General features: G+C 35.9%; 1 protein-coding gene across 1 annotated transcript; it reads right to left on the bottom strand.

Annotated features, from left to right (window-relative positions):
* Nucleotides 1-2876: 2876 nt before the first annotated feature.
* LOC131154571 (uncharacterized) lies at nt 2877-22743 on the bottom strand. The gene is made up of 3 exons (XM_058107414.1): nt 22305-22743; nt 3481-3683; nt 2877-3325 (listed from the first exon to the last, which is right to left on the bottom strand). Exons 1-3 carry the CDS (start codon nt 22404-22406, stop codon nt 3061-3063), a joined length of 570 nt encoding a protein of 189 aa, XP_057963397.1. The 5' UTR covers nt 22407-22743; the 3' UTR covers nt 2877-3060.
* Between the last annotated feature and the right edge of the window lie 1846 nt (nt 22744-24589).

The following is a 24589-nucleotide window of genomic DNA, read 5'->3' as shown; positions in this document are numbered from 1 at the left end:
TTCTCTCTTTCTTTAATGACTCTTAACTACTTAATCAAGTTAATTCCATAATCTTGGTGCTAAATCCAAAAATAAAAGAAGCCTAAAAGCCCTAACTTTAAACATATTGCTTATTGTAACATCTTGTATAAATGCAATATTAAAACCCTTTCTAATAACCTCCAATCTTGTTTGCCCTCTTTCGTAAGTACAAATAAAACTAGTTTTATTAAGGGAATAAGTATTTAGAGTAGTGTCCTTCCTAATGAATTTGAATAATTGTCATCTTATTGTGGGAGCTTCTAAAGTTGCTATTAAGGTGGATTTTGAGGAATGCACTTGTCTTAGTAGATTGAGGTTTTATCATTAAAAACCTTAAGGAGATCATTAAAGAATGCATTAACACTACACATTTTTCGTCCTCCATCCGTGATTCTCTTAAAGGATATTTTCAAGGTCAAAAGAGGGTAAGACAGGGAGATCCTAGCTCCCTACATTTGTTTGTCCTTTCTATGGAAGTTCTTACAAGAATCTTGAAAGAGCAACAATGGGGGGTGAATTGAAGTATTACAACAAGTGCAAGCAACTAGGAATTACAAACATTTGCAGTGTAAATAATTTGTTCATCTTTGCGCACACAAATATTGTAATAAAAAGTACTAACACTGCGTGTGGGAACATTGCTTTGGGCCTTGGATTTGGATTTGGATAGATATGAACAAATTTCAATACAATTTTATATTACATCTTACCCAAATAATTCATATCCAAAACCAAGGTCTCTCCCAACAAAGGGCGAGAATGCTTTGAATCTATTTCACTCTCTCAAAGCAGTAGAGCGCTCCCCCCCCCCCCCCCCCTTCCTCTTCGTGCAAAGTGCTTCTAAACTTGGGAAAGATTTATCAAAACCATATATGCTATCTCTAGGTGCCTTAACTAAAAAATTGGCAATGGAAGGAGAACTTTCCTCTTTTGTGATAATTGGCATATGTTGCATTAAACATATCCATTAAGCTTAGCTAAATGCATCATTGATAGTCACAAATTAAATGGCCAAGGGTGACTTCTAATAGAGTTGTCAAAGTAAAGGAAATGATTAGGGGGGCCTATAATCATACCTCTAATGATTTAGTTACTTGGAACCTCATTGCTGCATGTTGTCTTTTTTTTTTTTTTTTTTTTTTTTTTTTTAAAATTAGAACCATTGAATCAAGAATGTGAAGCAAGATAGAATTCCCCAATCTAGTTCAAGCAAAACATTCCAAGCAATCATTTATATTTTGGTTGTTGGAATGGACTTTTTACCCTTGATGAGATGCTTTCATAAGGAAAAACAACAATCATAGCTTGAATCTTGTTCAAGCACTCCTCAATCTAGTCAGAGCAAAACATTCCAAGCAATCATTTATACTTTGATTGTTTGAATGGACTTTGTACCCTTGATAAGATGCTTTCATAGGAAAAAAAAAACTACAATCTAGCTACATATTTGGTTACGAGTACCCTAAGAGTAGTTTATTGCCTATTTTTCAATCATGGATTCGCTAGAGAAATTCATTAAAAGGATAAAAAGGCACTTTAAAAGAACAAATGTCAAGAGGAGCTTAGCGAGCTATCTTGACTTGAGAAAGCTCAATTTGTTGCAGTTTACAAGCTTGCTTAGGTTGTTATTGTCTAACATATTTCGAGACGAAAAATGTTGTTTTCCAATTGAAAATATACGACTTTACGACGAATGAAAACAAAGAAATACACAAAGCAAAGATTTGTCAGCTGAAATTTTAAAAACGTTTATCTGAAAATGTTTTCCTGCTTTACATTTTATTTGGATTCGCAAAAATCCAAATTTTGATAAGAATTAAAAAACTAAAAGGTAATGATTATTTCTTATCCGCTAATATTATTTAAGTTGTCACATAGATGATCCTCCACACCAAAGAGAGGATCCAAAGCCATTTTCACTACGTTTTCCAATCGATCATTTTTTGAAAGGTAGAAGTGGTTTTAGCAAGCTTACTGGGTTGAATATAAGCTCGTCTCTCCTTAGTACTATATCTTTTTTACCCCTCGAGCCTACAGCCTTACTCCCCATATCTTTAATTTATAAATTTTAATTGTAACTCTTCAGAAAATTTTAATTAATCTTTTGAGAAAAGGCATGGCTTCTTTCTGATAATTAACATGCTCAATATATTTAATCCAAATTTTGATATGAAAAAGTCAATATTACATTCATTTCCATTATCATTTCATCCACAAACCAAAACCAAACATAACATTAGGCGAACAGAATTCAGGTGTAGCATTAAAAAAATACCCTCATTTTCAATCTTTTAAGCAACTTAGATGAGGATGATGCAATTGTACACTCGCATTCGCCCTTGCTCCTACACCAACCAGGACAAACAAGTTGTCAACGATGAGTTGGCCAGAACAAAAGATCAAAGCCATTCAGGGTACAAAGCCCTTTAATTTTTATTTATTCTTTTAACACTTTTCAATTCAAAATTCAAAAATAATTTTCAAACTAGGGTTTTAATCCTTAAAAAGCAGCTTTGACTGGAGACGGTAAATAAAAATTGCTAAGGACTAAAACGCAAACATAGATCGACCAGAATTTTAAGCATATCTAGCCATTGATGCAAAAAGATCAAAGATCAGGATCCTCGTTGCAAGAGCGAGGAACCAAAGAACACAACAATATAAAAGATTCTAATCAGCCAAACTGGCCTCCATATTACCACAACACTGCCCTAAGGTTGCATAGCTCAAAAAAAATTTGGAATGTTGTTCTCTATGAATACAGATGCTACTTCCAAAAATTTAAGATTGGACTCATTTTATTTTATTTTTACTATCACTATTACTATTATTATCATTGAGTCATTGAGAAAGGATTCATTTTCAACTATGCATCTTTGATCTTCTGTGAGAAAGTGCCCACAATTGCACTATAGATTACGGGATGAACAAAATGTTTTTACCAGCACAATTGCATTTTACGATATCACAAAATCGAAAGACCCAAACAATCACTAAAAAGTAAAATATCACGCTACCGCGCTCATCGGTTGGTTGAATCTACACCTTCCCAGTCATTCCAACAGTTGAACTAGCACGATTTGCTTTATGAGCTGCCTGAGAAGTAGCCTTGGTGAAATACATATAGTAATATACGTTGAGAATCATGGTTGCAACTACGAACACGGCTCCTGCAACAAAAACACCTTTCCGCAGTGTTTCGCAGGAGAAGTTCTGGGCATAAATCATTCCTCGGTATTTTGTATGATAAGCATTGTTCTTTGCACCTGCAATTAGACATGCTTCCGCAACCAGAAAAAAGACCCTGCAGGTAGAGCATAAGAAATAAGCTTTTTTTAACTTCAAACATTTAGAAGTTGGTTGGCAAATCAACAATAACAGAATTAGTTGTTATCGAGATGAGAATTTTCCAAGAGTTCGGCAAGTTTCAAGAAAACTAAAGCAGGTTTGAATTCTTACCATGATGAGAAAAAATAGATTATGGACCAAGCACGATTACTGCCAGGTGCCAACGGTCTCCCAAAACACATGCACTTTGTCACACCCATTAGCAGGGATTCACTGGAGAGAAGAAACAAAAAAGCACCCACACCATAACCAGTGGCAACATCTGAATTGTAAACACAGTACGTGGCATTGGCCGAGTCTTTAACTACATGACCCTGTGATGCAAGCAAGAACGGACTTATTACTACAAATCAACCCAGAGGGGAACACAATTAATTACAAATATCAAAATGCCAACAGCTTGCACAATTAAATACAAGTACTGAAATCCAGCAGTTTGGCTAGACAATCACAACATCTTGATAAGTTCAAACGTAACAGAGAGATTCTTTGCATTATCCCATTTCAGAAATTTTGAACAGATAAATATATTAGGATCGCCACTATTTTTAACAGCAACAATTTACCCTACTAATAAAAGAATGAATATGCTGCGCATTTATCTGTATTTATCATCCCAAACTACCAACTTTTTCAGTGTCTTCAAAACAGATTAAAATAAGGATTCAATCTCCTATTATAAGATAGGGCTACTCATATGCAATTCCAGCAAAACACAATGCCATCTGCAGAGCTTTGCCTCCAAACAAGCAATTTCCTACTTCAATTTCAACCTAACAATCAATGCCAATGGGGGATAGAGGCAAAACCACCTCCATCCCTTCCATTCTATTCCAGGATACACCAATCAATCAACCTACAGAAATTCAACCTTGACATTCCTGGTTCTCTGACACAGGTAAGACAACATTTATTTAATTTAATTATTTTTGGGAAAATTTTTTGTTCAATTTAAGCAATGACATGTTCATGACTGAAGAGCTTCACTACTGCTAGCTAAACAAAAAATACAAAAAACAACCTGATTGAGATACCTATAGCAAGTTCCAAATCCAATTTTCGTTGCAATATGTAGAACATTTAACACAATTGCAAGTCAGGACAGCTTATACCAGGCTTAATATTGTGATCACCTAATAGGCCCAAAAGACCAGAGGGCACAGGTTAAAGCCTGAATCTTCATGGCAGATGCCCTTCTTGACTTGATGTTCTGATACCAGTTTGTTGGGGCCATCACATGTCAGCAGAAAAGAGGAAACACCACCTTTTACTGGGCTTACATCTACATAATCCATGGTGACAAGGGTAAGGTTTACAAGGCTTCATCAGTCACACTACCCAAATCCCTATGCATCCAAGCTGAAACAACTCAAACGCACAATGCCTCCAAGTGGACCCTCATGCAATACCACACTTATAGCTTCAAATCATATGCCAAATTCTTCCTCACATGGGTGAAATCTCCGACCTCCAGGGACAAGCCCTCTTTGTGTGCCAAAAAGCCCCATGCCCTTGGGCTAAATGCCTCACTCATTGGCAAAGGTACATCAATGTTTTAGCATAGCTCTATATATAAGCTTCGTCTTTGCACTGTAATCACAGAATTTTGTCCAGGCAATGCACCAGCGCTTCAAAGAATATATATATTGGGTTTAAGAAAGGAGTTTGAAAGATCTTGAAAAACAATTGAGTTGCCACTGTCTTTTTGAGAAGGAAAAAACAAAGAAAATATATTAGGACTAGAAACCAAAAAATGGGTTCAAGAGTCCGAACAAACAGAGATAAGTATCCATGTGACACCCATATTACCATCATTAATTGTCTTGTCAAAAAGAAAAGGTTTCAACGAAACATGTCCCATGCACCTCAATCATAGCCATTGAAAATAATTTGATAATGCATGATTTTGGAGTACCGTGCATGGCTAATCCCTTGAATCAAAAAGGAGATACTTCCTTGATGGTCATTTAGTAGACTATATCCTTCCTCAGGCAACCCACTACATAGAAGGATTAGTATCTTCCATTAAGGAGAAGACCTTGAGGAATTCGAAACCCCTAAAATCCTCTTTCTTTTGGGCAGCCACCACTACTGTGGTGTCTAGAGCCCCCCGGGCCCACCTGCTGGTGCAAGCAACTGATCTATGAAAAGAGTGTACTAGTAGTCCCAGAAAATCCAAAATTCCAAGAATCTCCTTTACGTGCTGCTATGAAGCCATTTTTCCTAGTAACTTTTAGGCTGTGGGTGAACAATGTTTATCAAGCCTTAACTATCCCTGCACATGCAGCCCAATTGCATGTGGAGAGATAAACAAACAATAAGCGACACCCACCATGGGAACAACTTAATTTTCTGACAAACAAACAATAAATGTGGGCAGCAAGAACAGAACCCAGGACGTCCTTATAACCTGGCTCTGATACCACATCAAGAAACCACTTCTTCCAACCCCTTGGGCATTTAGGCTCTAGGCAAACAATATTTTATATTGAGCCTTACCACCTACCATAATATGCAAGTTCAAAGTAAGATTTCAACTGAAGACGCCTTTTGTTATGATCATTCCAAACAATATGATTAGAAATGTTTTTGAAAGATTAGCCCTTAAGAGCACAAGCAATTGTTGACCTCCCCTCAAGCCTGCTCTATGGAGGAGAGAACCATCCATGGGTATAAGCCAAAAAATAGGAAATACAGAATCGTATATATTTCTTCTCAATTTGCCATTAATGGAACATATTTAGCATCAAAAGGGCACGCATAAAAAGAAACATTTGATATTAGCACGGAATAATAATGCGCCATATGAATCAAAATCCCTATACAAATAAATCAAGAACACAAATTATGAAGGAAGATTTTTTTTAATAAACAATATTAGTTTCCTTTATCTTTTTTAGATCTTTTGTTTTTTCTTCTAGTATTTCTTTCAAATTTTCTTATTTTCATTTTTAGAACTTTTATAAATTTTTTGGAACCTTCTTTTTTTATTTTCTATGAATTCTTAGGAATTTTTCCTATTAGAAAGTTTCCAAATTTATCCAGTCAACTCTCCTTGATTATAGGAGAAATTTTTATAATTATGTAAATATTCTTAGGAGATATTCTAGGAGATTTGCTAGGAATTTTCATTCTTTCCTTTTGTTATTCTTTCCTTTATTATTCTTTCCTTTTAGATTATCCTTGTAGTCTATAAGACATTCAGATTGTACCTTACTTTAAAAATAATAAAAAATACTATTTCAATTCTCCTCCACTTCTCGATGGTATTAGATGCTGGTTTTCTTTTCCTTTTGGCAGTCATAGCCTCTAAAACCTAGGCCTTATTGCCTTAACCTTGTTCAGCCTCCATTATGTCTGAAATTTCCGAAACTTCCACCATGGCCAGACCTGAACCTGTGGTCAACACGAAAAGTGAAACCAAAGTAACCCATACCGAACCCCATTCAGCCCAAATCACAAATATCCATCTCAATGAAGCCAACTTCTTGAGATGGTCTCAATCAGTTCAAATGTATATCCACGAGGGAGGCAAGATTGGGTACCTTACTAGTGAAACCAAGGCCCCTGACAGAGCAGACCCATCATATGCTATATGGGATGCTTAAAATTCCATGATTATGGCTTGGCTTGTGAATGCAATGGATGAAGATATTAGTGCTAATTACATGTGCTATCCTATTGCAAAATAACTTTGGGATAATGTTAGTCAGATGTATTCTGACCTTGGAAATTATTCTCAGATTTATGAATTGCAACAAAAAATTGGCAAGACCCTACAAGAGGTAGACAGTGTGACTAAGTATTTTAATGTCCTTGAGGGACTTTGGCAAGACTTGGATCTAGTCAATGATAATGAATGGCAAAGCCCTGATGATTGCAACCACAACAAGAAGATGGTAGAAAATGAAAGAATTTTAAAATTCTTGGCTGGACTCAACGATGGGTTTGATAAGGTCAAGGGGAGGATTCTAGGTAGACAAACTTTGCCTCCAATCGGAGAGGTATTTCCTAAAGTGAGACGTGAAGATTGTCATCGGAATGTTATGCTAAAGAAAAAAGGGGTTGATGGAACAGTGGAGAACTCGGCTTTGGTTGCTACTAATCCTACTGTTTTGGCTGCTACTAACGCCTCTGTACAACAGTCATATCCCAATCAAAAATCTCGAGTATGGTATGACTATTTTAATAAGTCACGCCATACCCCAAGAAACCTGCTGGAAACTACATGGAAAACTAGCAAATTGGACGAGCAACAAACTTGGACCCAGAAACTACCAAGTGATTCCTAGAGCAAATGAAGCCCAAACCAATGTTCTAAGTTCAGAGCAGATGGATTATCTTCTTCAACTGCTGAAATCCAATCCGATATCTGGTACTTCTATTGGTTCCTTGGCCCAAACAGGTAATATGCCGAGTGCCTATTCCAGTTCTTTAGCCTTTGCAACATGGAATACTGATTTAGGTGCATCCGACCATATGACCAGTATATTTCAATTTTTTCAATCTTATTATCCTTGTTTGGGTAATAAAAAGATTAGGATTGCAAATGGGAGTCTTTCATCCATTGCAGGAGCAAGTTCAATTAGAATTTATGAGAAAATAGAAATAAAATTTGTCCTTCATGTTCCTAAACTTACTTGCAATCTTCTGTCTACAAGTACATTATCTAGTGATTCTAACTGTCGTATCATATTTTTTGATTCTCACTATGAATTTCAAGACCAGAACTCAAGAGAGATGATTGGAAGTGCTAGGATGATCGATGGCCTTTATTATTTTTAAGATACCCTATTCAGCAATAAACAAGCTCGGGGCTTGAGTGGTAGTACTCGTTCAATCCCTGTGCGTGATCAAATAATGCGTTGGCATCTTAGATTAGGGCGTCCTAGTTTTTATTATTTAAAATATTTGTTGCCTAGTCTGTTTAAATATTTGGATTGTACTTCTCTTCATTGTTACCTTTGTCATTTATCAAAAAGCCATCAACTCCCTTATAATTCAAATGGCTACCGTGCATCAAAACCTTTTTATTTGATTCATAGTGATGTTTGAGGTCCCTCTAAGGTTATCACCTTATCCAAGAAAAAATGGTTTGTGAATTTTATAGATGATCATACTCGAATTTGTTGGGTATATTTGATGAATGGAAAATCTAAAGTTGAAATATTATTCAATAATTTTTATCGTATGATCAAAAATCAATTTCACACAAAAATAAGCATACTTCGTACGAATAATGGTACAAGATATTTCAACCAATTTTTGGGAAATTTTTTGAAATAAAGAAGGATTCAACGTCAATCCACGTGTCGTGACACCCCACAACAAAATGGCATCGCTAAAAGAAAAAAATCGTCATTTACTTGAGGTTGCACAAGCTATAATGTTTTCTATGCATATTCCAAAATATTTATGGGGGTATGCTATTCTAACTACTTGTTGCCTTATTAATAGAATGCCTACCCATGTGCTGCAGTATATCACTCCTTTGGCATGCCTAAAAAAATCCTTTCCTGATAATAGGATAATTTCTTATCTGCCTCTAAAAGTATTTTGATGCACTGTTTTTGTTCATATTCCAGCTCATCTTAGATTTAAACTTGATCCTAGGGCTGAAAAATGTGTGTTTCTTGGATATGCTCCCAATAAGAGAGGGTACAAATGTTTGAATCCAATAACAAAAAAAATTCACATCAGTATGGATGTCGTTTTTGTTGAAAATCAGTCTTACTTTAACCAAACTTATCTTCAGGGGGAGAAAGAGACTATTGAAGATCAGTTTTGGCAAACTTCTATACCAATGCCTAATGTTTTCCTTGACATTGACATCCCTCTACAAACATTCAAGGAACTGATATTTTAAATAGTGAAAAAAATGGAAATCCCAATCTGCCTATACAAAGCATTAAGGAATCACAAATAAGGGGAGAATTGCTACAAAATAATCCCTCTTCTAAGCTTCGGGTTTATACTAGAGGCAGGTATCGTTCTAATAGCAAAGATCATCCCACTATTTCAAAGTAGAATCAATCATCACCTCCAAAAACTGGTCATTTGGAAATCCCAGGCAATCCTTCTACTACACTTCCAGTTGATCAATCTACCGACCTTTATGTACCTACAGCCATTAGGAAAGGAGTTAGAACATGTACCACACACACCATTGCCAAATATTTATCATACCATAGACTCTCTCATAATCATAAGGCCTTTACATCCAATATTTCTCACCTATTTGTTCCAAGGACCATATTCAAGAAGCTATGGATCATCCGGATTGGAAGTTAGCAGTTCTTGAAGAGATGAATGCACTACGGAACAACAGCACTTGGGAAATTGTTGATTTACAAAAGGAAAAGAAAATTGTAGGTTGCAAGTGGGTGTTTACAGTTAAATGCAAGGTTGATGGCAATATAGAGAGATATAAGGCAAGACTCGTTGCAAAAGGGCTTACACAAACGTACGGAATTGACTATCAAACTTTTGCTCCAGTGGCCAAGATAAACTCAATCCGAGTGTTACTCTACTTAGCTGTACATTCTAACTGGCCCTTACACTAGTTGGATGTAAAGAATTCTTTTTTAAATGGAGATCTAGAGGATGAAGTGTTTATGGAATTACCACCAGGTTTTGAAGGTAATCTTGGCAGAGATAAGGTGTGTAAATTGAAAAAATCATTGTATGGGCTCAAGAAATCTGCGAGAGCTTGGTTTGAACGCTTTGGGAAGGCTGTAAAGGGTCATGTTTACAGCCAAGGTCAAGCTTATCACACCATGTTCTATAAGCACTCAAGTGAAGGGAAGGTTGCTATTCTAATTGTCTATTTTGACGATATTATTTTGACAGGTAATGACAGCAAGGAACTTGTGAAATTAAAACAGATGCTTGCTAGTGAATTTAATATTAAAGACTTGGGTGACTTGAAGAATTTCTCCGTATAAAATTTGCAAGGTCAAGAAAAGGTATTTTTGTTTCACAAAGAAAATATGTGCTTGACTTGCTTGGAGAAATAGGTTTACTTGGGTGTAAAGCAACTGAGACATCTATAGAGCCCAATCTTAAACAACAACCTGCCAAGCCTAAAGAAGTAAACAATAGAGACCAGTACCAAAGATTGGTTGGAAGGCTACTTTATCTACCACATACACATCCTAACATAGCCTTTGCTGTCAGTAGGGTAAGCCAATTCACGCACTCACCAAGGCCAGACCACTTTGATGCAGTTTATAGAATCCTGAGATATTTAAAGGAACTCCAAGAAAAGGTCTATTGTTTGAAGATCATAGACATCTACGAGTTGAGGTATACACTGATGCAGATTGGGTTGGGAGTATAACCGACAGAAGATTAACTTCTGGTTATTGTGCCTTTGTTGGTGGAAATATGGTTACATGGCGAAGCAAAAAACAAAATTTGGTAGCTAGGAGTAGTGCAGAGGCAAAATTTAGAGCAGTTGCTCATGGAATTTGTGAAGAGTTGTGGATTAAGAAATTATAGGAAGAATTGAAAGTCACTAATCCACTACCTATGAGACTGTATTGCGATAACAAATCTGCCATAGTCATTGCTCGCAATCCAGTGCTTCATGATAGAACAAAACATGTTGAGGTCGACAAGCATTTTATAAAGGAGAAGCTGGATGGTGAACTGATTTGTCTACCCTATATCTCTACTATTGAACAAATAGAAGATATACTTACAAAAGGACTACCAAAGAAGCAATTTGAAAATTAGATCGGCAAGCTAGCTATGGAAGACATCTTCAAACCAGCTTGAGGGGAAGTGTTGGAAAGTTTCAAAATTTATCCAATCAACTCTCCTTGATTATAGGAGAAATTATGTAATTATGTAAATATTCTTAGGAGATATTCTAGGATATATTCTTAGGAGATATTCTAGGAGATTTGTTAGCAATTGTCATTCTTACCTTTTGTTATTCTTTCCTTTATTATTCTCTCCTTTTAGATTATCCTTGTAGTCTATTAGACATTCAGATTGTACCTTATTTCAAAAATAATAAAAAATACTATTTCAATTCTTCTCCACTTCTAGATTTCCAATTTTTTATTTTAATGCTTTAATTTTATCCTTTTCTTTTCTTTGAATTTTCTAATTTCATATTTTTCCTAATTTTTCTAGATTTTTCTTTCTTTTTTTTTTGCACTAATTTTCTTCATTTTTCTATATTTTCTAGGTTTTTAATTTTTCTATCTTCATTATTTATTTTTCATTTTAAAAATATTCTCTTTTTTATTGTTAAAAAAAAATTATATTTTTAATTTTCTTTGATTTTTGCTAGATTTCTAGAATTTTTTGAAGATCATTTGAACTTTTCGATTTTTAATAATTTTGAAATGATTTACAAATCATAAGGGGTAATTTTAATTAAATAAATAACTACACCACCTAGCTTCCCCCTTAGTGTTGCTTTGTTGGGTGCTGCTGCCATGGACCATGATGTAACAACAGTCTTGGTGCCATTCTCCATTTTCCGAAAAATGAAAGCATAACACATGCTCAGTTTCTCTCCTCTTGGCACACCTTCCCCCCCCCCCCCCTCGCCCTTTCGCTCTCTCTCACACAGACACAACGGACATCTATGGGTGAGGTTCCTTCAATTAATGACTGCAAGTACGACCCTATGGTACATCAAAGGCAAGGTTTAGGGTTTTGATTTGCAATGGTACTGTTCATAGGGATTTTCATCGACAGGGTAGCAATTGTCGTGGCCGGGAACAACTGAAGTTTGAGACGGTGAATTGGGACAATTACAGCTTGGCTAAGACAAAAGCGAATAATTGTGTCATGAAAGGCATGGACTTTGATGGTGGTCCAAAAAGCAAATCAAATCCACACAAACTTTCATGTTCAAGTCTCATTTAAAATAAATTGTCTAAATTTATTTTTTTCTTTAATTATAATTAAACTTAATTCTTCTTCAGACACCTTGTCTTGTCTTTTGAAGACAATGATGTCTTTTGTCTATAAAATGATTTACAGTATTCATACTCTTATCCATGTATGAGTATGTTCACATACACACGTGCATAGAGCTTTGATCCATAAGGAGATGGAATTGCTAAATCAGTTACGACAAAGCACAAAAATTATTAAAAATTTGAGAAAAGTTGAACCTTACAAAGTGAGCTTAGAGCATATTTGGGCTATAAAGCTTTCTTTATATAATATAGTCAAAGCCCAAGTTTTAATTAAAATGCATTTTCTTTCTTTACCTTTTGAGACTTGTGCTTCAGCTTTTTCATTTTTGACTTGTTATTTAGTTATTACAAGATAACCAAGAATAAAAACTTAAAAAAATTATTAAATTAGACATAAGATACTGTAACATTCGTACGATCATAGGATTGCAAAGATCTCATGATCCCAATCCCAAGAATCAAACTGGGATGCATAAGGATCCCACCACTAAAAGATTTTTAATGAAAGTACGATCATTTTGTAATTTTTAGATCACTGATTATTTAATCAAGTTTTCAAATACAATTTGTATCTACGGAAAACGGATATAGGAAATAAAAATAAAAATAAAAAATTGCATTTGATTAATCCTTTTCGCAAAACTATTTTAGGAATGTATCTTGAAAATACCTTCATTTTTAGGATTCTATAAAATGACATTTCTACAAATTTGAATACAATCCAAGAATCCCGACCTTTCCTATCCCCCCATCACCTGCATGTTCCAACACCCATCGCTGCCCCTTGCCGACCAATGCTGCTCACCATCAGCTTACCACTCCCGCCACCCCACCACTAACTATAACCACGAAATGTTGAATGTTGACCACCCCAAAAAACAAGATATGACATTGCTTTCATACTAAACAAACAAATTCCATGTTTTCAAACAAACAAATTTATCCAAACATGGTTTCAAATACAAAATATGCACACAATATAACCTACTATTTTCATTAAGGGATCTGCATACAAATATTTGAATGCAGATTATGTTTTCATAATTGAATGCAGATGTTTTCTAAAAATGAAAGCAGCGAATGTGTTTGGATAATTTGGAAACAACTTTTTCTGCTTCTTTAGTTTTCAGGGTGGACAGCATTGGTGGTAGTGTTGGCAATCATTGGTGGGTGTTGGTGGCCGGCAATGCTTGGTGGTGGCTGGTGGTGATGGGCGGTTGTCGAACATCTGAACATGTGAGTGTTGAGATAATAAAGGGCTGGAAGTGCTAGATTGCATTCAAAATTCACAGAAAACATCATTTCACAAAATTCTAAAATGATCATGATTTGAGGATAAAATCTTTAAAATAGACTCACAAAAATGATTAATCTGAAGCTTTTCTTTTATATTTCATGTATCCCTCATTCTTGGAATACAGAAAAGTGTATCCAAAAACACAACCAAATAGGTCCTAAGATTCTAAAATTCAGATTGGGATGTCAAACGTTGGACTTAACATGAAAGAGGGCAAGGGCCAAAGTACAAAAAAGAGGAGGAAAAACAGAGAGGAAAAAGAAGTCCTGAATTTAGGATTTTCATTATTTACTCAAAAAAGAGGGAAAAAGAGAGTCAAATTTTTTGGAACATTTTTTAGAATCCCTTAGTAAAAGGAGATAATATGACAATCTTAATACAAATAAAAAACAATTTGGGGATCTGGCATTTTCCAACAAATAGATCCAATATTGGATAAAGGTCTTTTCTAATTGGAAAAAAAAAAATGTAAAAAAAAAAACATCCAATTTTGAGCATTTTTGGAACTTTCTCATAGGGACTAGAAATTCAATTTTCAAAATAGAATATGAAATGTCTTTATTGAAAAAAGAGAATTTTCTACGTTTAGAAACATGGAAATCAGACCTTAGATTTAGATTTGTACGGATTCGAATAAAACGTAATATAAAATTGTACTAAGTTCCAAATCCATATAAATCCAAATCCAAACCCCAAAATCCATGCTCCCAAACACTCCCTTAATGTTTTTAGGCTCTTCGGTTGGAGAACAAAAATTAGAGGACAAGATGAGATTTTTGAGAAATTTAGATTTTGGCCATTTTCAAAGGAGGGGGGGGGGGGGGGCACTAAAATCCTAGGTAAATAGTTAGATACTACACAATAGAATGAAGGACTCAAAATCTGGAAAAAGCACAACTGGTTCCAAAAGTGAGGGCTGCCAAAATGTCATTGGGGGAAGATAGAATCAAGAACCGACTAAATTAACGACATTCAAGGAGGCTCAAATCGAACTAAAAGCGAATTTTAAAAATGTTTTTCTTTTCTCATATTCAAAATTTCGGTAGTATTGATGTCAAAGTTCTCCTTACTAATGTCAAACACCGATTTTTAACCTCTTCAACTTCGAAAAGCCTCTCCAACCACCGATTTGAGGTAGTACTAAAGGGACTCCAATCCAAACCTTCCAGCCTCAGCCTACTTGGGCATTCCTTGGCCAATATATGTTCATAAAAGTTCATAATCTCCACTCCAATCTGTGTATGGCCCCTCACCATCACCCCAAAATCTAATTCCAGATCCTTAATAACATTCTTCCCCCTCAAATCAGCCATTGTATGAAAGAGCCCCATGTTGTAATACCCTTCACTGGCCCGCTTCGCCTCGATTTTTAGCGCCAACTCATACCATCCTTTAATACCAATACCCCAAAATCATTGCAATGCCTAGCCCTTCTTGCCCTACCCTCCTCATCTTACAAGCCACGCCCATACAACCCAGTGATTTAAAAGGCGTAATTGAGGCACGCCCTTGAGGCGACTTGAGCCTAAAACGCCCTAAGACGTAAGTGGAAATGTATAATTCCACAAAGGCATACACATCAGGTGATAAGGCGTAAGCATCAAGTGTAAAGGCTCGCCTTTTTACGCCTCAAATGTCAAGGCGTACGCTTTCCTCCCTCTCTCTCCCGTGAAGCTTCTTCTCCTCTGCTCTCTCGACGAAGCTTCGATGAAACCTCTACTCTCTCTTCGAAGCCTTCAGTCATCTCCTCTCTTGACGATTCCTCTCGACGAAGCCTCCAGTCTTCTCCTCTCACGACAACTCCTCTGGACAAAGCTTTAGATCTCTTGACGAGGCCTCCAGTCTTCTCCGACGAGTCGATGAAGCTTCCATAGCTTTCCTCCAACTCCTTCTCCCTCTCCGACGACTCGACGAAGCTTCCGTAGCTTTCCTCCAGCGCCTTCTCCCTCTCTGATGATTCCTCCAAGCTTCTCGTCTCTCTCCAATGAGTCGTGGACCCTTCCAATTTGATTTACCTCTATTCATTTAGTTTTATATTCTTAGAAATTAGTGGATGACTTTAATTTGGCTTTTTCCATTCTTTTGGATGATGCTTTAATTTGGCTTTTTCTATTCTTTTGGTAATGTGGCTCATGTTTATTTTTTCACATGTATTATTTGTGTTTGTTATCTAAAATTGGCTTATATGATATTTAACGATTATGTCGTTATTTATTTTTTTCCATTATTCTAAAATTTTTCTCATTTTTTTACTATATATAAATTGATTTTATTTATTAATTATTTAAAAAAATATAGTCCCAAAATGCTTACGCCCCAACGCCTTGAGGCTTACGCCTCGCCTCAAGGAGGGTAAAACGCCTCGCCTTATGCCTTGGCCTTTTAAAACATTGAATTCCAACCTATCCAAAATAGCAATTTCCCAAAGATGTTGTCTTTAGCCTCCTTCAACATTCCCAAAAACCTCTTTACTCCATTGCCTCAACTTCATCGTCACATACTTCAGTTTTTTCATCAGTTTAAAACCCTCCCAACCCTGCGCTGGACGCTCTCTCACCAAACCCTCACACCCTCCCAAGGCACCACCTTGAGCAGTTATGATTTTCTCTTGTGAGAAAATGGGGTTTTGGAAAGAGTAGGAAGGGAGATGTGCTGTGGTGTTGTGCGGTGTTTGCTATTTTGTGGCCTTTATGGGTCAAAAAAAATGCAGGCACCTTCAATGATGGTGTAATTTCCCCAGTTTTGATGAGGAATAGAGCAATTTTTATGGCCTCTCTTTGGGTCCACTCATTCAGGTTCTTTTGGGGTTTGCCACAGCTCAAATTTGTTCGGGATTGGTGGCAGTGCTTTTGTAATTATTTTTGGCTGTATTTATGCTTCTTCTTGTGAGTAGACTTGTTTTTTCCATCATTGTACTTTTTGGTTCTGTTTTTTTCTTTTAATAAATAAATAAATAAACAAAAAACCAAAAAAAAAAAACCTTAGAATGAATTTCAGGAATTTTGGTTCTCCTTCTTCTAAACATAAGCAATCACTGAAAGGATTATAATTTTAATCATTTTCAATTCAAAAAAAATTAATTAAAGGAATCAGAATTTCGGATCTTTGTAACAAAAATTGAAATGAGGAAAAGGCAAGAATTTGACTCATTGATGCAAAGATGCGAATCAGAAAAAGAACTGAAATAATATAAAGGCCGTACCCAGTGCACAAGGCTCCCACTTTGAGTGGGGTCTGGGTGAGGTGGATGTGAGCAAGCCTTACCCCCATTTTTGGAGAGGCCGCTCCCAAGTCTCAAACCCGAGACCACCCGTACCGAGGTGGAGGCACTTACCATCGCACCAAGGCACGGCCTCTAGAACTGAAATAATATACGGAAGGAAATTTCCAAAGAGGTTAAATTGCCCAAAGGAAATGGCCCATCAACACTCTCCAATTCCTATTCTTGTAGAAGAAGAAAATTTGCTAAAAAGGGACTCTGATTTGAAAAGAAACTGCTGTCTGCATCAAACAGTCAACCAGTTCCTCCAAAACCAGTCATCTGGGTCCACCAGAAATGATATATCTGCTTTCTGCCCATTACTGAATCATTGGTTTCATCCCTTTTATTAAGTCAACCTAAACGACCAGAAATTGGTTCCTCATGTCGGAGTAGATTATCTCCATGCATTGAGGTGTCTTCAAGCATTCCACATGCTCCCTTGGTATGTTAATCTTCAAAGTCAAATCCCCACACTTGAGTTGGGTAATTTTCCCCTCCCTTGTTGAGAAAGCACATAAATTGTTCTAATAACAATGCAGATGGGATGACTGGTGTTCACATTTGAAGAGCAAACAACATCCAAAATCCTATACTAACCCTCTACGATAATTAGCGACACAAAAAGATGGTATACTCCCTGGAAAGCAAACACTCCACCCCTCACCACTCTCCACTATCTCTGCACAACGAATCACATTAGTGCTCTCACAAAATATAGGATCTTGTTAAATAAAGAGACATTACAGAATCATCTCCTCTACATCATCCCTCTTTTGCGATCATTTTTCTTAACCACTTCCCTTAGAAACCACAATCAGTGGAGTCAGGTCAGCAACAAAATGACCTTTGCAGGTGCACCAACTCAGGGAGACCATTTTCAAATGCTTAAAGGTGGAAAATGGACAATATTACCCACGAATTTTGCTAAAAAGCAACACGTACCATTGTCAAAAGTATTATTATATGTATCTGGCCAACACATTCAAAGCAGCCACCATAAAAGGAACAGTAATGATGAGGCTTTGGCGAATAACAGCTTGCATGGAATAAATGATTTTCAAATGACAGTTATAATGATAAGGGCACAACTCAATCCCTTTTGCCATCTTGTTTATTGAAAAGGACACTATCTAATGGGCATATTTGCCACAAACTAATAAATTCAACCAGCATCATTTTTAAGAAACTCCCTTCCCTTCAGTGCCCTCAACTTGTTTAATAGCACTCCTCATTAGCACAAGGCAATGGTGTTTGGACAAAAGCTACAACTAAGCCTTGATACCAACTGTTTGAAGCCAGCTACATGGTCCATTAGAAATGGCAATTAAGTGCAATGTTTGAAAAGGCTCAATTAAGGCTCACTTTAGAACAGTTTAAGGCTCAATATAAAAATGTAGTGGCTTCAGTTGCATATATAAGAATAGGTATCAGAATCCACAACAAGGATAGGCTGCGGCACAAAGAGGTTTAATTTATTTACATATTTTCATTTAAAAATAAAATTCTCAGAAGGCCTATGCCTCACCTCTTACGAGTTAAAATGCCTTATCTTATGCCGTTGCCATATAAAACATTGATTAATTGCAAATTTACAATTTCTTGTCTTCCCACAAATAGATCTCAATTGCCTCAATTCAGCTTATAAATGTTAGAGAGTGAAATTGATCAAAGAATGCCATTATAGATTCTATGATATTTCCACTAAATAACATTTTGTAAATGAATCTTCAAGAAATAATGATTCATCTGCCTCAATAGGCTTGCAACCGCTTGTCTTCTATTGGCATTGGAAAAAAAATTCCCAATGAACAGCAGTTTAATGCATTTATTAAACATTGAAACATAATATCTATCTAACTATAATCTACTTACTATTCGCTCTCTTTTTTTTTTTGTTCTCTAATAATGTGCCTATTATACCGCTGTTAGTTTCCAAAAAACCTTAAGATAAATAATAAAAGAAATGACAAGAAAACATGTTCAGCTCGAAGCAATGACAACCTGATCCCATCTTGGTTACAACAGACCTTGCTCCATCCAGTGTCCAGGCTTCAAGACGCATTCCTGGACCTGCCCTTAAAGTCCAAGCATGATTCTAAATGGTGCCTTCTATCTCAGCTTCTCAATAATATTACTGATACATTTCCAAACCTAAGAACAATCCAAGCCAAAAGGTTTGAACCACTATTACGGTTGCAGGGTGAGGAGCATAACCTGATTTAGTCCCATCATGATGCCATCTTCACCTGGACAAGTTTCTAAACCAAGTAATAACTGATAAACAAGGTCGGGCTTGGAAGTAGTGAGATCTATAGTTCATGGGTTCTCCTTCCCAATATATATGGCAAAGCTAAGTTCAGTTGATCAACAAACATAAATAAATGCTGGATTAATCAATATTAACCAATACTTCATTCATTAGTACGACTAATCAATCCAGGATCACCAACATTTGACAAACCTCGATGTAGAAAAATGCAAATTGTAGTTCAATGAAAAAAGTGAAAACACTGGAAATCGCCGTTTTAAATCTCTTCTTGCCACTAAAGAATCAGCCTTTGAATCCACTTGAAACCAGTATTTACAAACTAAGGAGGGACAATCAGCCGCCAATGCTGATGTGAGTGCTTAAGGAACCACTCATCTTAATACAAACAAATTAGTTTACAGCAGACAAACTACAAAAATTAAAGAATTCGCCGGAAGACGACAGCCAGTTAAATAATAATTCTTCGGATAATTTTTATGAACCTCAAATGTCATCAATTATTGGTTTCACAATATATATTACACCACAAGTCATTGCATTGGACAAGCTTAAGTCCACTTTTCCTTCAAGGCATCTATGTAAGGGATCAAAATTCAATCACATGTATAGCACAATAGTCCGCCCATTAGATGGATAAAAAGGCAACACATTACACCAGGCCAGTAGCAAGGACAAACTTTGGGATGGTCTGTTAACTCCAACTATCGAACATCTTGGGTTCAAGTCCTCATAGAATCAACTTGGTATTTAAGTAGACACTTGTGGCGGGGCTTGTCTGTTGGCATATGCTTTGTAAGTGACTCAAATTTTTTATCTTGGTTTCCTTGTCCTATAGCAGAAAGGGATATACCAACTGCCGGGTTTATAGGTGATATTACTCAGATTGTATCTTCAAAATAAGGGCTTAGGCATGGGCTAATGGACTTGACCACATCATTCGTGTGTGCCGTGTAGTCCCACTATGCCTTGCTCGTGTGTTAAACTCTGAGCCATTTTCCTCATCTCAATTTTTTGCTGGTTGTTTATGCCATTCAACAATATACTTCAAAATTTGGTTTTAGAAAAATATATAAATATATAAGAGCGAGTTTTTTAATTCAGAACCTGAAATCCCTTTTAAAAACTACTTTCATTCTGTACGTCCATTCAATTTTTTATATTTCCTTCCCAAATTAAGTTGCCAAGCACATGGGCTGGTCAAGCACTTGAGATGCCTAAAAATTTAGCACCTTCTCTACTCTGATTTTCTGCACCTTCTCTATTGTTTGAATTTTTGTTCCACTTTTTAACCAATTTACGATACGGTCTACGAAAAGCAAATCCAGGTATGAGTGTTCAGCACAATACATGTATTGACAAGTTGACATGCAGAATCTTAAAAGATAATGACAAGACACTGCAGGGAAGAGGAGTCTAGGCACAATGGTAAAGTTGTCGCCGTGTGATCTAGAGGTCATGGGTTAGAGGCATGGAAACATCCTCTCGCAAAAATGCAAAGTAAGGCTACATGTTATAGACCCATCATGGTCCACCCCTTCCCTGAACCCCGCATACGCGGGAGCTTTGTGCAACAAGCTGCCCTTTAAGACACAGCAGGGATATAGGGAGTTAAATTGAATATTGGAATATGTAATTATGTTCTTAACAAATTTTTGTCCAAATATGACCCATTATAAAAATAAAAATAAAAAAATTTAAAATCATACCTCATTTGATTTTCTTTAAATGTTCATAATTTATTCTTTAAAAAAGGCATCCTTTAAGCATCAAAAGTTCATACCAAGCTTCCAGAAGATTCATACCTATGTTCCCACTTCCAAGATTCCAACAGTAACAGGCTTACAACAGTTCCTTGCTGGTGTTATCTAAAGAATAGAAACTAGGAAGCAGGAAGTAGACACAGAAACAGACTATCGATTCGAGTTCTCTACTTTGTTTTGGGAAGAGATCAGAAGTTCACTTGATTTTCAAATATAAGAAAATTCTTAAAATTTGAGCATGCTTCAACTTGCCCCCCCAAGCTTTTATTTTGTCCATGACTGCTGTAACCTACAATCACTGACAAATTAATTCGTCATGACTGATGATGATAAAAAAATTTAAAATAAAATCCAACACATTTATGGTCTATGGCCCTATGCCATGTCTGACAGATGTCGAAGGCATGTCAATGTTGTGCAACACCATAACGTCCTTCTGTTTGGAATGATGGTGCTCTTGAGGGCAACTGGACGCAACTTTCCTAGTAGAACTTCAACTAGAAAATCCTAGAGCAGCACCTTAGGCTTCTGTTTTGAACTCTGAAAACATTAGATGAAAGGAAAAGAAAACTTGAAGCAACCCACTTTCCATATTTGATTATCAAAGAAAATGGAAAAGAAGATGCAATATGTAGAAAATCAAAACATGAAATTGATTTTCTACATCACTAGTGTTTGATTCTTCTTAATTTTTAATCACATTAGAATACTATTTTTTATTTTTAGAAGTATTTGTTTTAGGCAGAAAATAAAATGGAAAATATTTTTTAAAAATTTTTCTTTCCTTTCATTTGCTCAAACAAAATCCTCACTGCAAACAGAGACTGGAGGTGGCAAATTTTGTTTTAAGGACAAGGAATCACTCTGCTTCAGCCTACTCTTTGTTTGTTTGAATTTTACTGATGCATTTTCCCACTTAAATTTACTGTTCATGTTCTTATCAGCTTCCTACATTGCCGTGCTATTTATTTCTGAGGTAGCCGATCAATTAGCGGCCAAGATCCTCCCTTATTTTCTTAAATGCAACATGTCCACATATCATATAATCCTGACTTCTATGGCCAGACATCACAAAGCTAAAATCCTCCAAGCAACCCCATCACCCACACACTTCGTATGGAAGTCCACAATCTCAAAACTAAAAAACGCTCTGAAACCTCACGAGCGTGAGAATCACTAGATCTTACAAACCATAATCTTTCACAAACAAAGAACAATACGACAGCTGATACACTTAAATACAGCCTCAAAATATGTGATAGCGTTCGGCCAAAGCAAAATTGAAAACAAATTTTTTTTACTAAAAAAAATCAGAAACGAACAGGTTAAAGCAAGTCCCTAAACCTAACTCCTAGCCGTTTCAACCAGTAACAGAGACAAAAGCAGAGTGAGAAGAAGGCCTTACAGTGCTTCTACGGCGCTCTGCAGCCACGGCGAAACCAAAAGCCACTAAGCTCAGAACCACCACCAGCAGATGAACCAAAGTCGATCCCTTCCCTTCCCCCATCTCTCTCTCTCTCTCTCTCTCTCTCTCTCTCTCTCTCTCTCTCTCTCTGTGCGCGGAGGAGAGAGAAAGCCCTAATCGAGCTTAGCAGCTCGAGAAAGCTCAGCAGTGTGAGGGAGTACAGTCCAGTCTGTCCAGTGCACATAGGCGTGGAAAACTGAAATCAGCGGAGGCTTCTTCGGCTGGGCGAACAGTTGTAGTTCGAGATCCACGCGATGTATAATATCGTTTCTCTCACGCGGTGCTAAAAAATTGTATTACAACCTCGTTCAAAGTGAGACGGTCAAGGAACGATCCAATGGGGATCGAACGTGCTAGCCACGCGGATCAAGAAGATTGGGTCTTCGTAAGGAATAATGCATTTTGACGAATGTTTTATGGAACCCGAAGTAGGAAAGTTACTATTTACTTACTGCCAGCCCCAGGCTGAGATTTTTCATTTTTGCCAATTCAAAAATTGCGTTACGCTTTTGTGTTTGGTCAGTGGAGGAAAATTTGGGATTGGGCAAAAATGGAGCCAGGTTTGTTTAATTATGGAAAATAATTTTAATTTTTTATTTTAATTCTAAGAATGGTAAAAAGTTAACTAATTTTTTTATTTTTATGACATTTCTATGTAATAAATTATCAATAATAAATCATTTTTGTATTATTTATTTTTAGAAATAACTTTTTTATTTTAATTTATTAGGTAATTACAAAAAATGTCACAATATTTTTAAATTTTTTTAATTTATATAGAATAGTTAGAAAATATTTTTTTATCATTTTCCTAAATTTCTAACTCTTAGTTTGAATATGGGAGCATTGAATTCAAATTTTGGATTTTAATTTATGTGCATTGTGTATGGAATTTCTTCTAAACTCATACAAATCCAAATTCAAACTTCAAAATTCTTAATTCTAAGTATCACCTTATACATATGTTGAAAATTTAAAAAAAAAAATAAGTTATCTTTTTTGTGATTATTTTGAAATTTAAAAATAAAAAATTTATTTTTTTATACTTAAACAAACTCTTTATTTTTTTTTACCTTTTTAATATAAATCTTGAAAAAGTTTAAGAATAAGTTAAAATTTTTATAGTTCTTTAAAAAGTTCTTTAAAAATAAAAAATGTTTTCCACAACTAAACAAGTCCTTAGGTCTTATCTCGACATATGTTGCCAACTACTTGCAAAGTTGCACTAGCTTTTCAAATTTCTAAGATCTTGATCATGATTCAAATCAGGACTTGTTGTTTTAGATTAATAACTTGATATGGGAATTGCAACAATTTTCTATTCAGTTTTGGCTATTTAACTCATTAATTGGATTGAGTTTGGCTTTAGTTTATTTCATGTTCCTTGATTTTGATTTAATTTGAGTTGGTTGTGTGTGATTTTGGTGTATTCCCAAGAGGGAGGTGAATTGAAATTTTAAACTTATTCTTAGGTTAAACCAGATGTTAACAGTATTTCACAACCTAGGGTCTTTCTGTGCAATCTCAAATGAGCAATAAATATAAAGTGTAAAAATTAAGTCATGCGCAACATTCACAATATATTAAATATAACATACATGTGCAGGAATGTAAAGTGTTAGAAATTAAAGTAGACACACAATATGTTATCGGGGTTCGGCCAATACTGCTTACGTCCCCGCCTCGAGCTCACAAACAAGAGGGTTTCCACTACTACTCACTTAAGGAGCGGAGCAGCACTGTTTACAACCAGGTCAATTAACGGGATTGACCTCGACCTACAACTACACCTTACCAAAATGGTGCACCTAATTTTCCTAACCGGGTCAAAGACAATATGAGACTATTCAAAAGGACTAGTCTCCCTCTTCAGGCTCACGCCTAAAATACAATCAATCAGCTCAAATTTGACGTACAAATAAAGTGCTTCTAAACAAGCATATATGTACCGATATGTACATGTAATAATCAATGCACACTAATAATGTAAAAACTGTAAGTTCAATGGTATATGTGTGCAATCAACACTCAAAGTAACGATTATCTCAATCAAAGTACAAGAGTGTATCATCATGCTAATCCTTGAAACAACGTATAGATGCAAATCTCAATAATGATTAGGGTTTCAAAGATATCTACCAAGAGTATTTAAAATATCTCAAAAATTATTTTATCAATATTAAAGCACACAGAGATATTCAAAGATGAGCTTGTAAAAGAATTTT

This window comes from Malania oleifera, chromosome 4 (assembly GCF_029873635.1).
Source record: "Malania oleifera isolate guangnan ecotype guangnan chromosome 4, ASM2987363v1, whole genome shotgun sequence".
Classification (NCBI taxonomy): domain Eukaryota; kingdom Viridiplantae; phylum Streptophyta; class Magnoliopsida; order Santalales; family Ximeniaceae; genus Malania; species Malania oleifera.
This window is presented reverse-complemented; position numbering and strand designations above follow the sequence as displayed.

What these genes read in the sequence shown, in the direction of transcription:
- LOC131154571 (XM_058107414.1), bottom strand. Translation starts at nt 22,406, where the DNA reads ATGGGGGAAGGGAAGGGATCGACTTTGGTTCATCTGCTGGTGGTGGTT. An exon ending in CAGAGCGCCGTAGAAGCACT is followed by an intron (nt 3,684 to 22,304) that starts GTAAGGCCTTCT and finishes CTTGCATCACAG; the next exon opens with GGTCATGTAGTTAAAGACTC. An exon ending in ATCTATTTTTTCTCATCATG is followed by an intron (nt 3,326 to 3,480) that starts GTAAGAATTCAA and finishes CTCTACCTGCAG; the next exon opens with GGTCTTTTTTCTGGTTGCGG.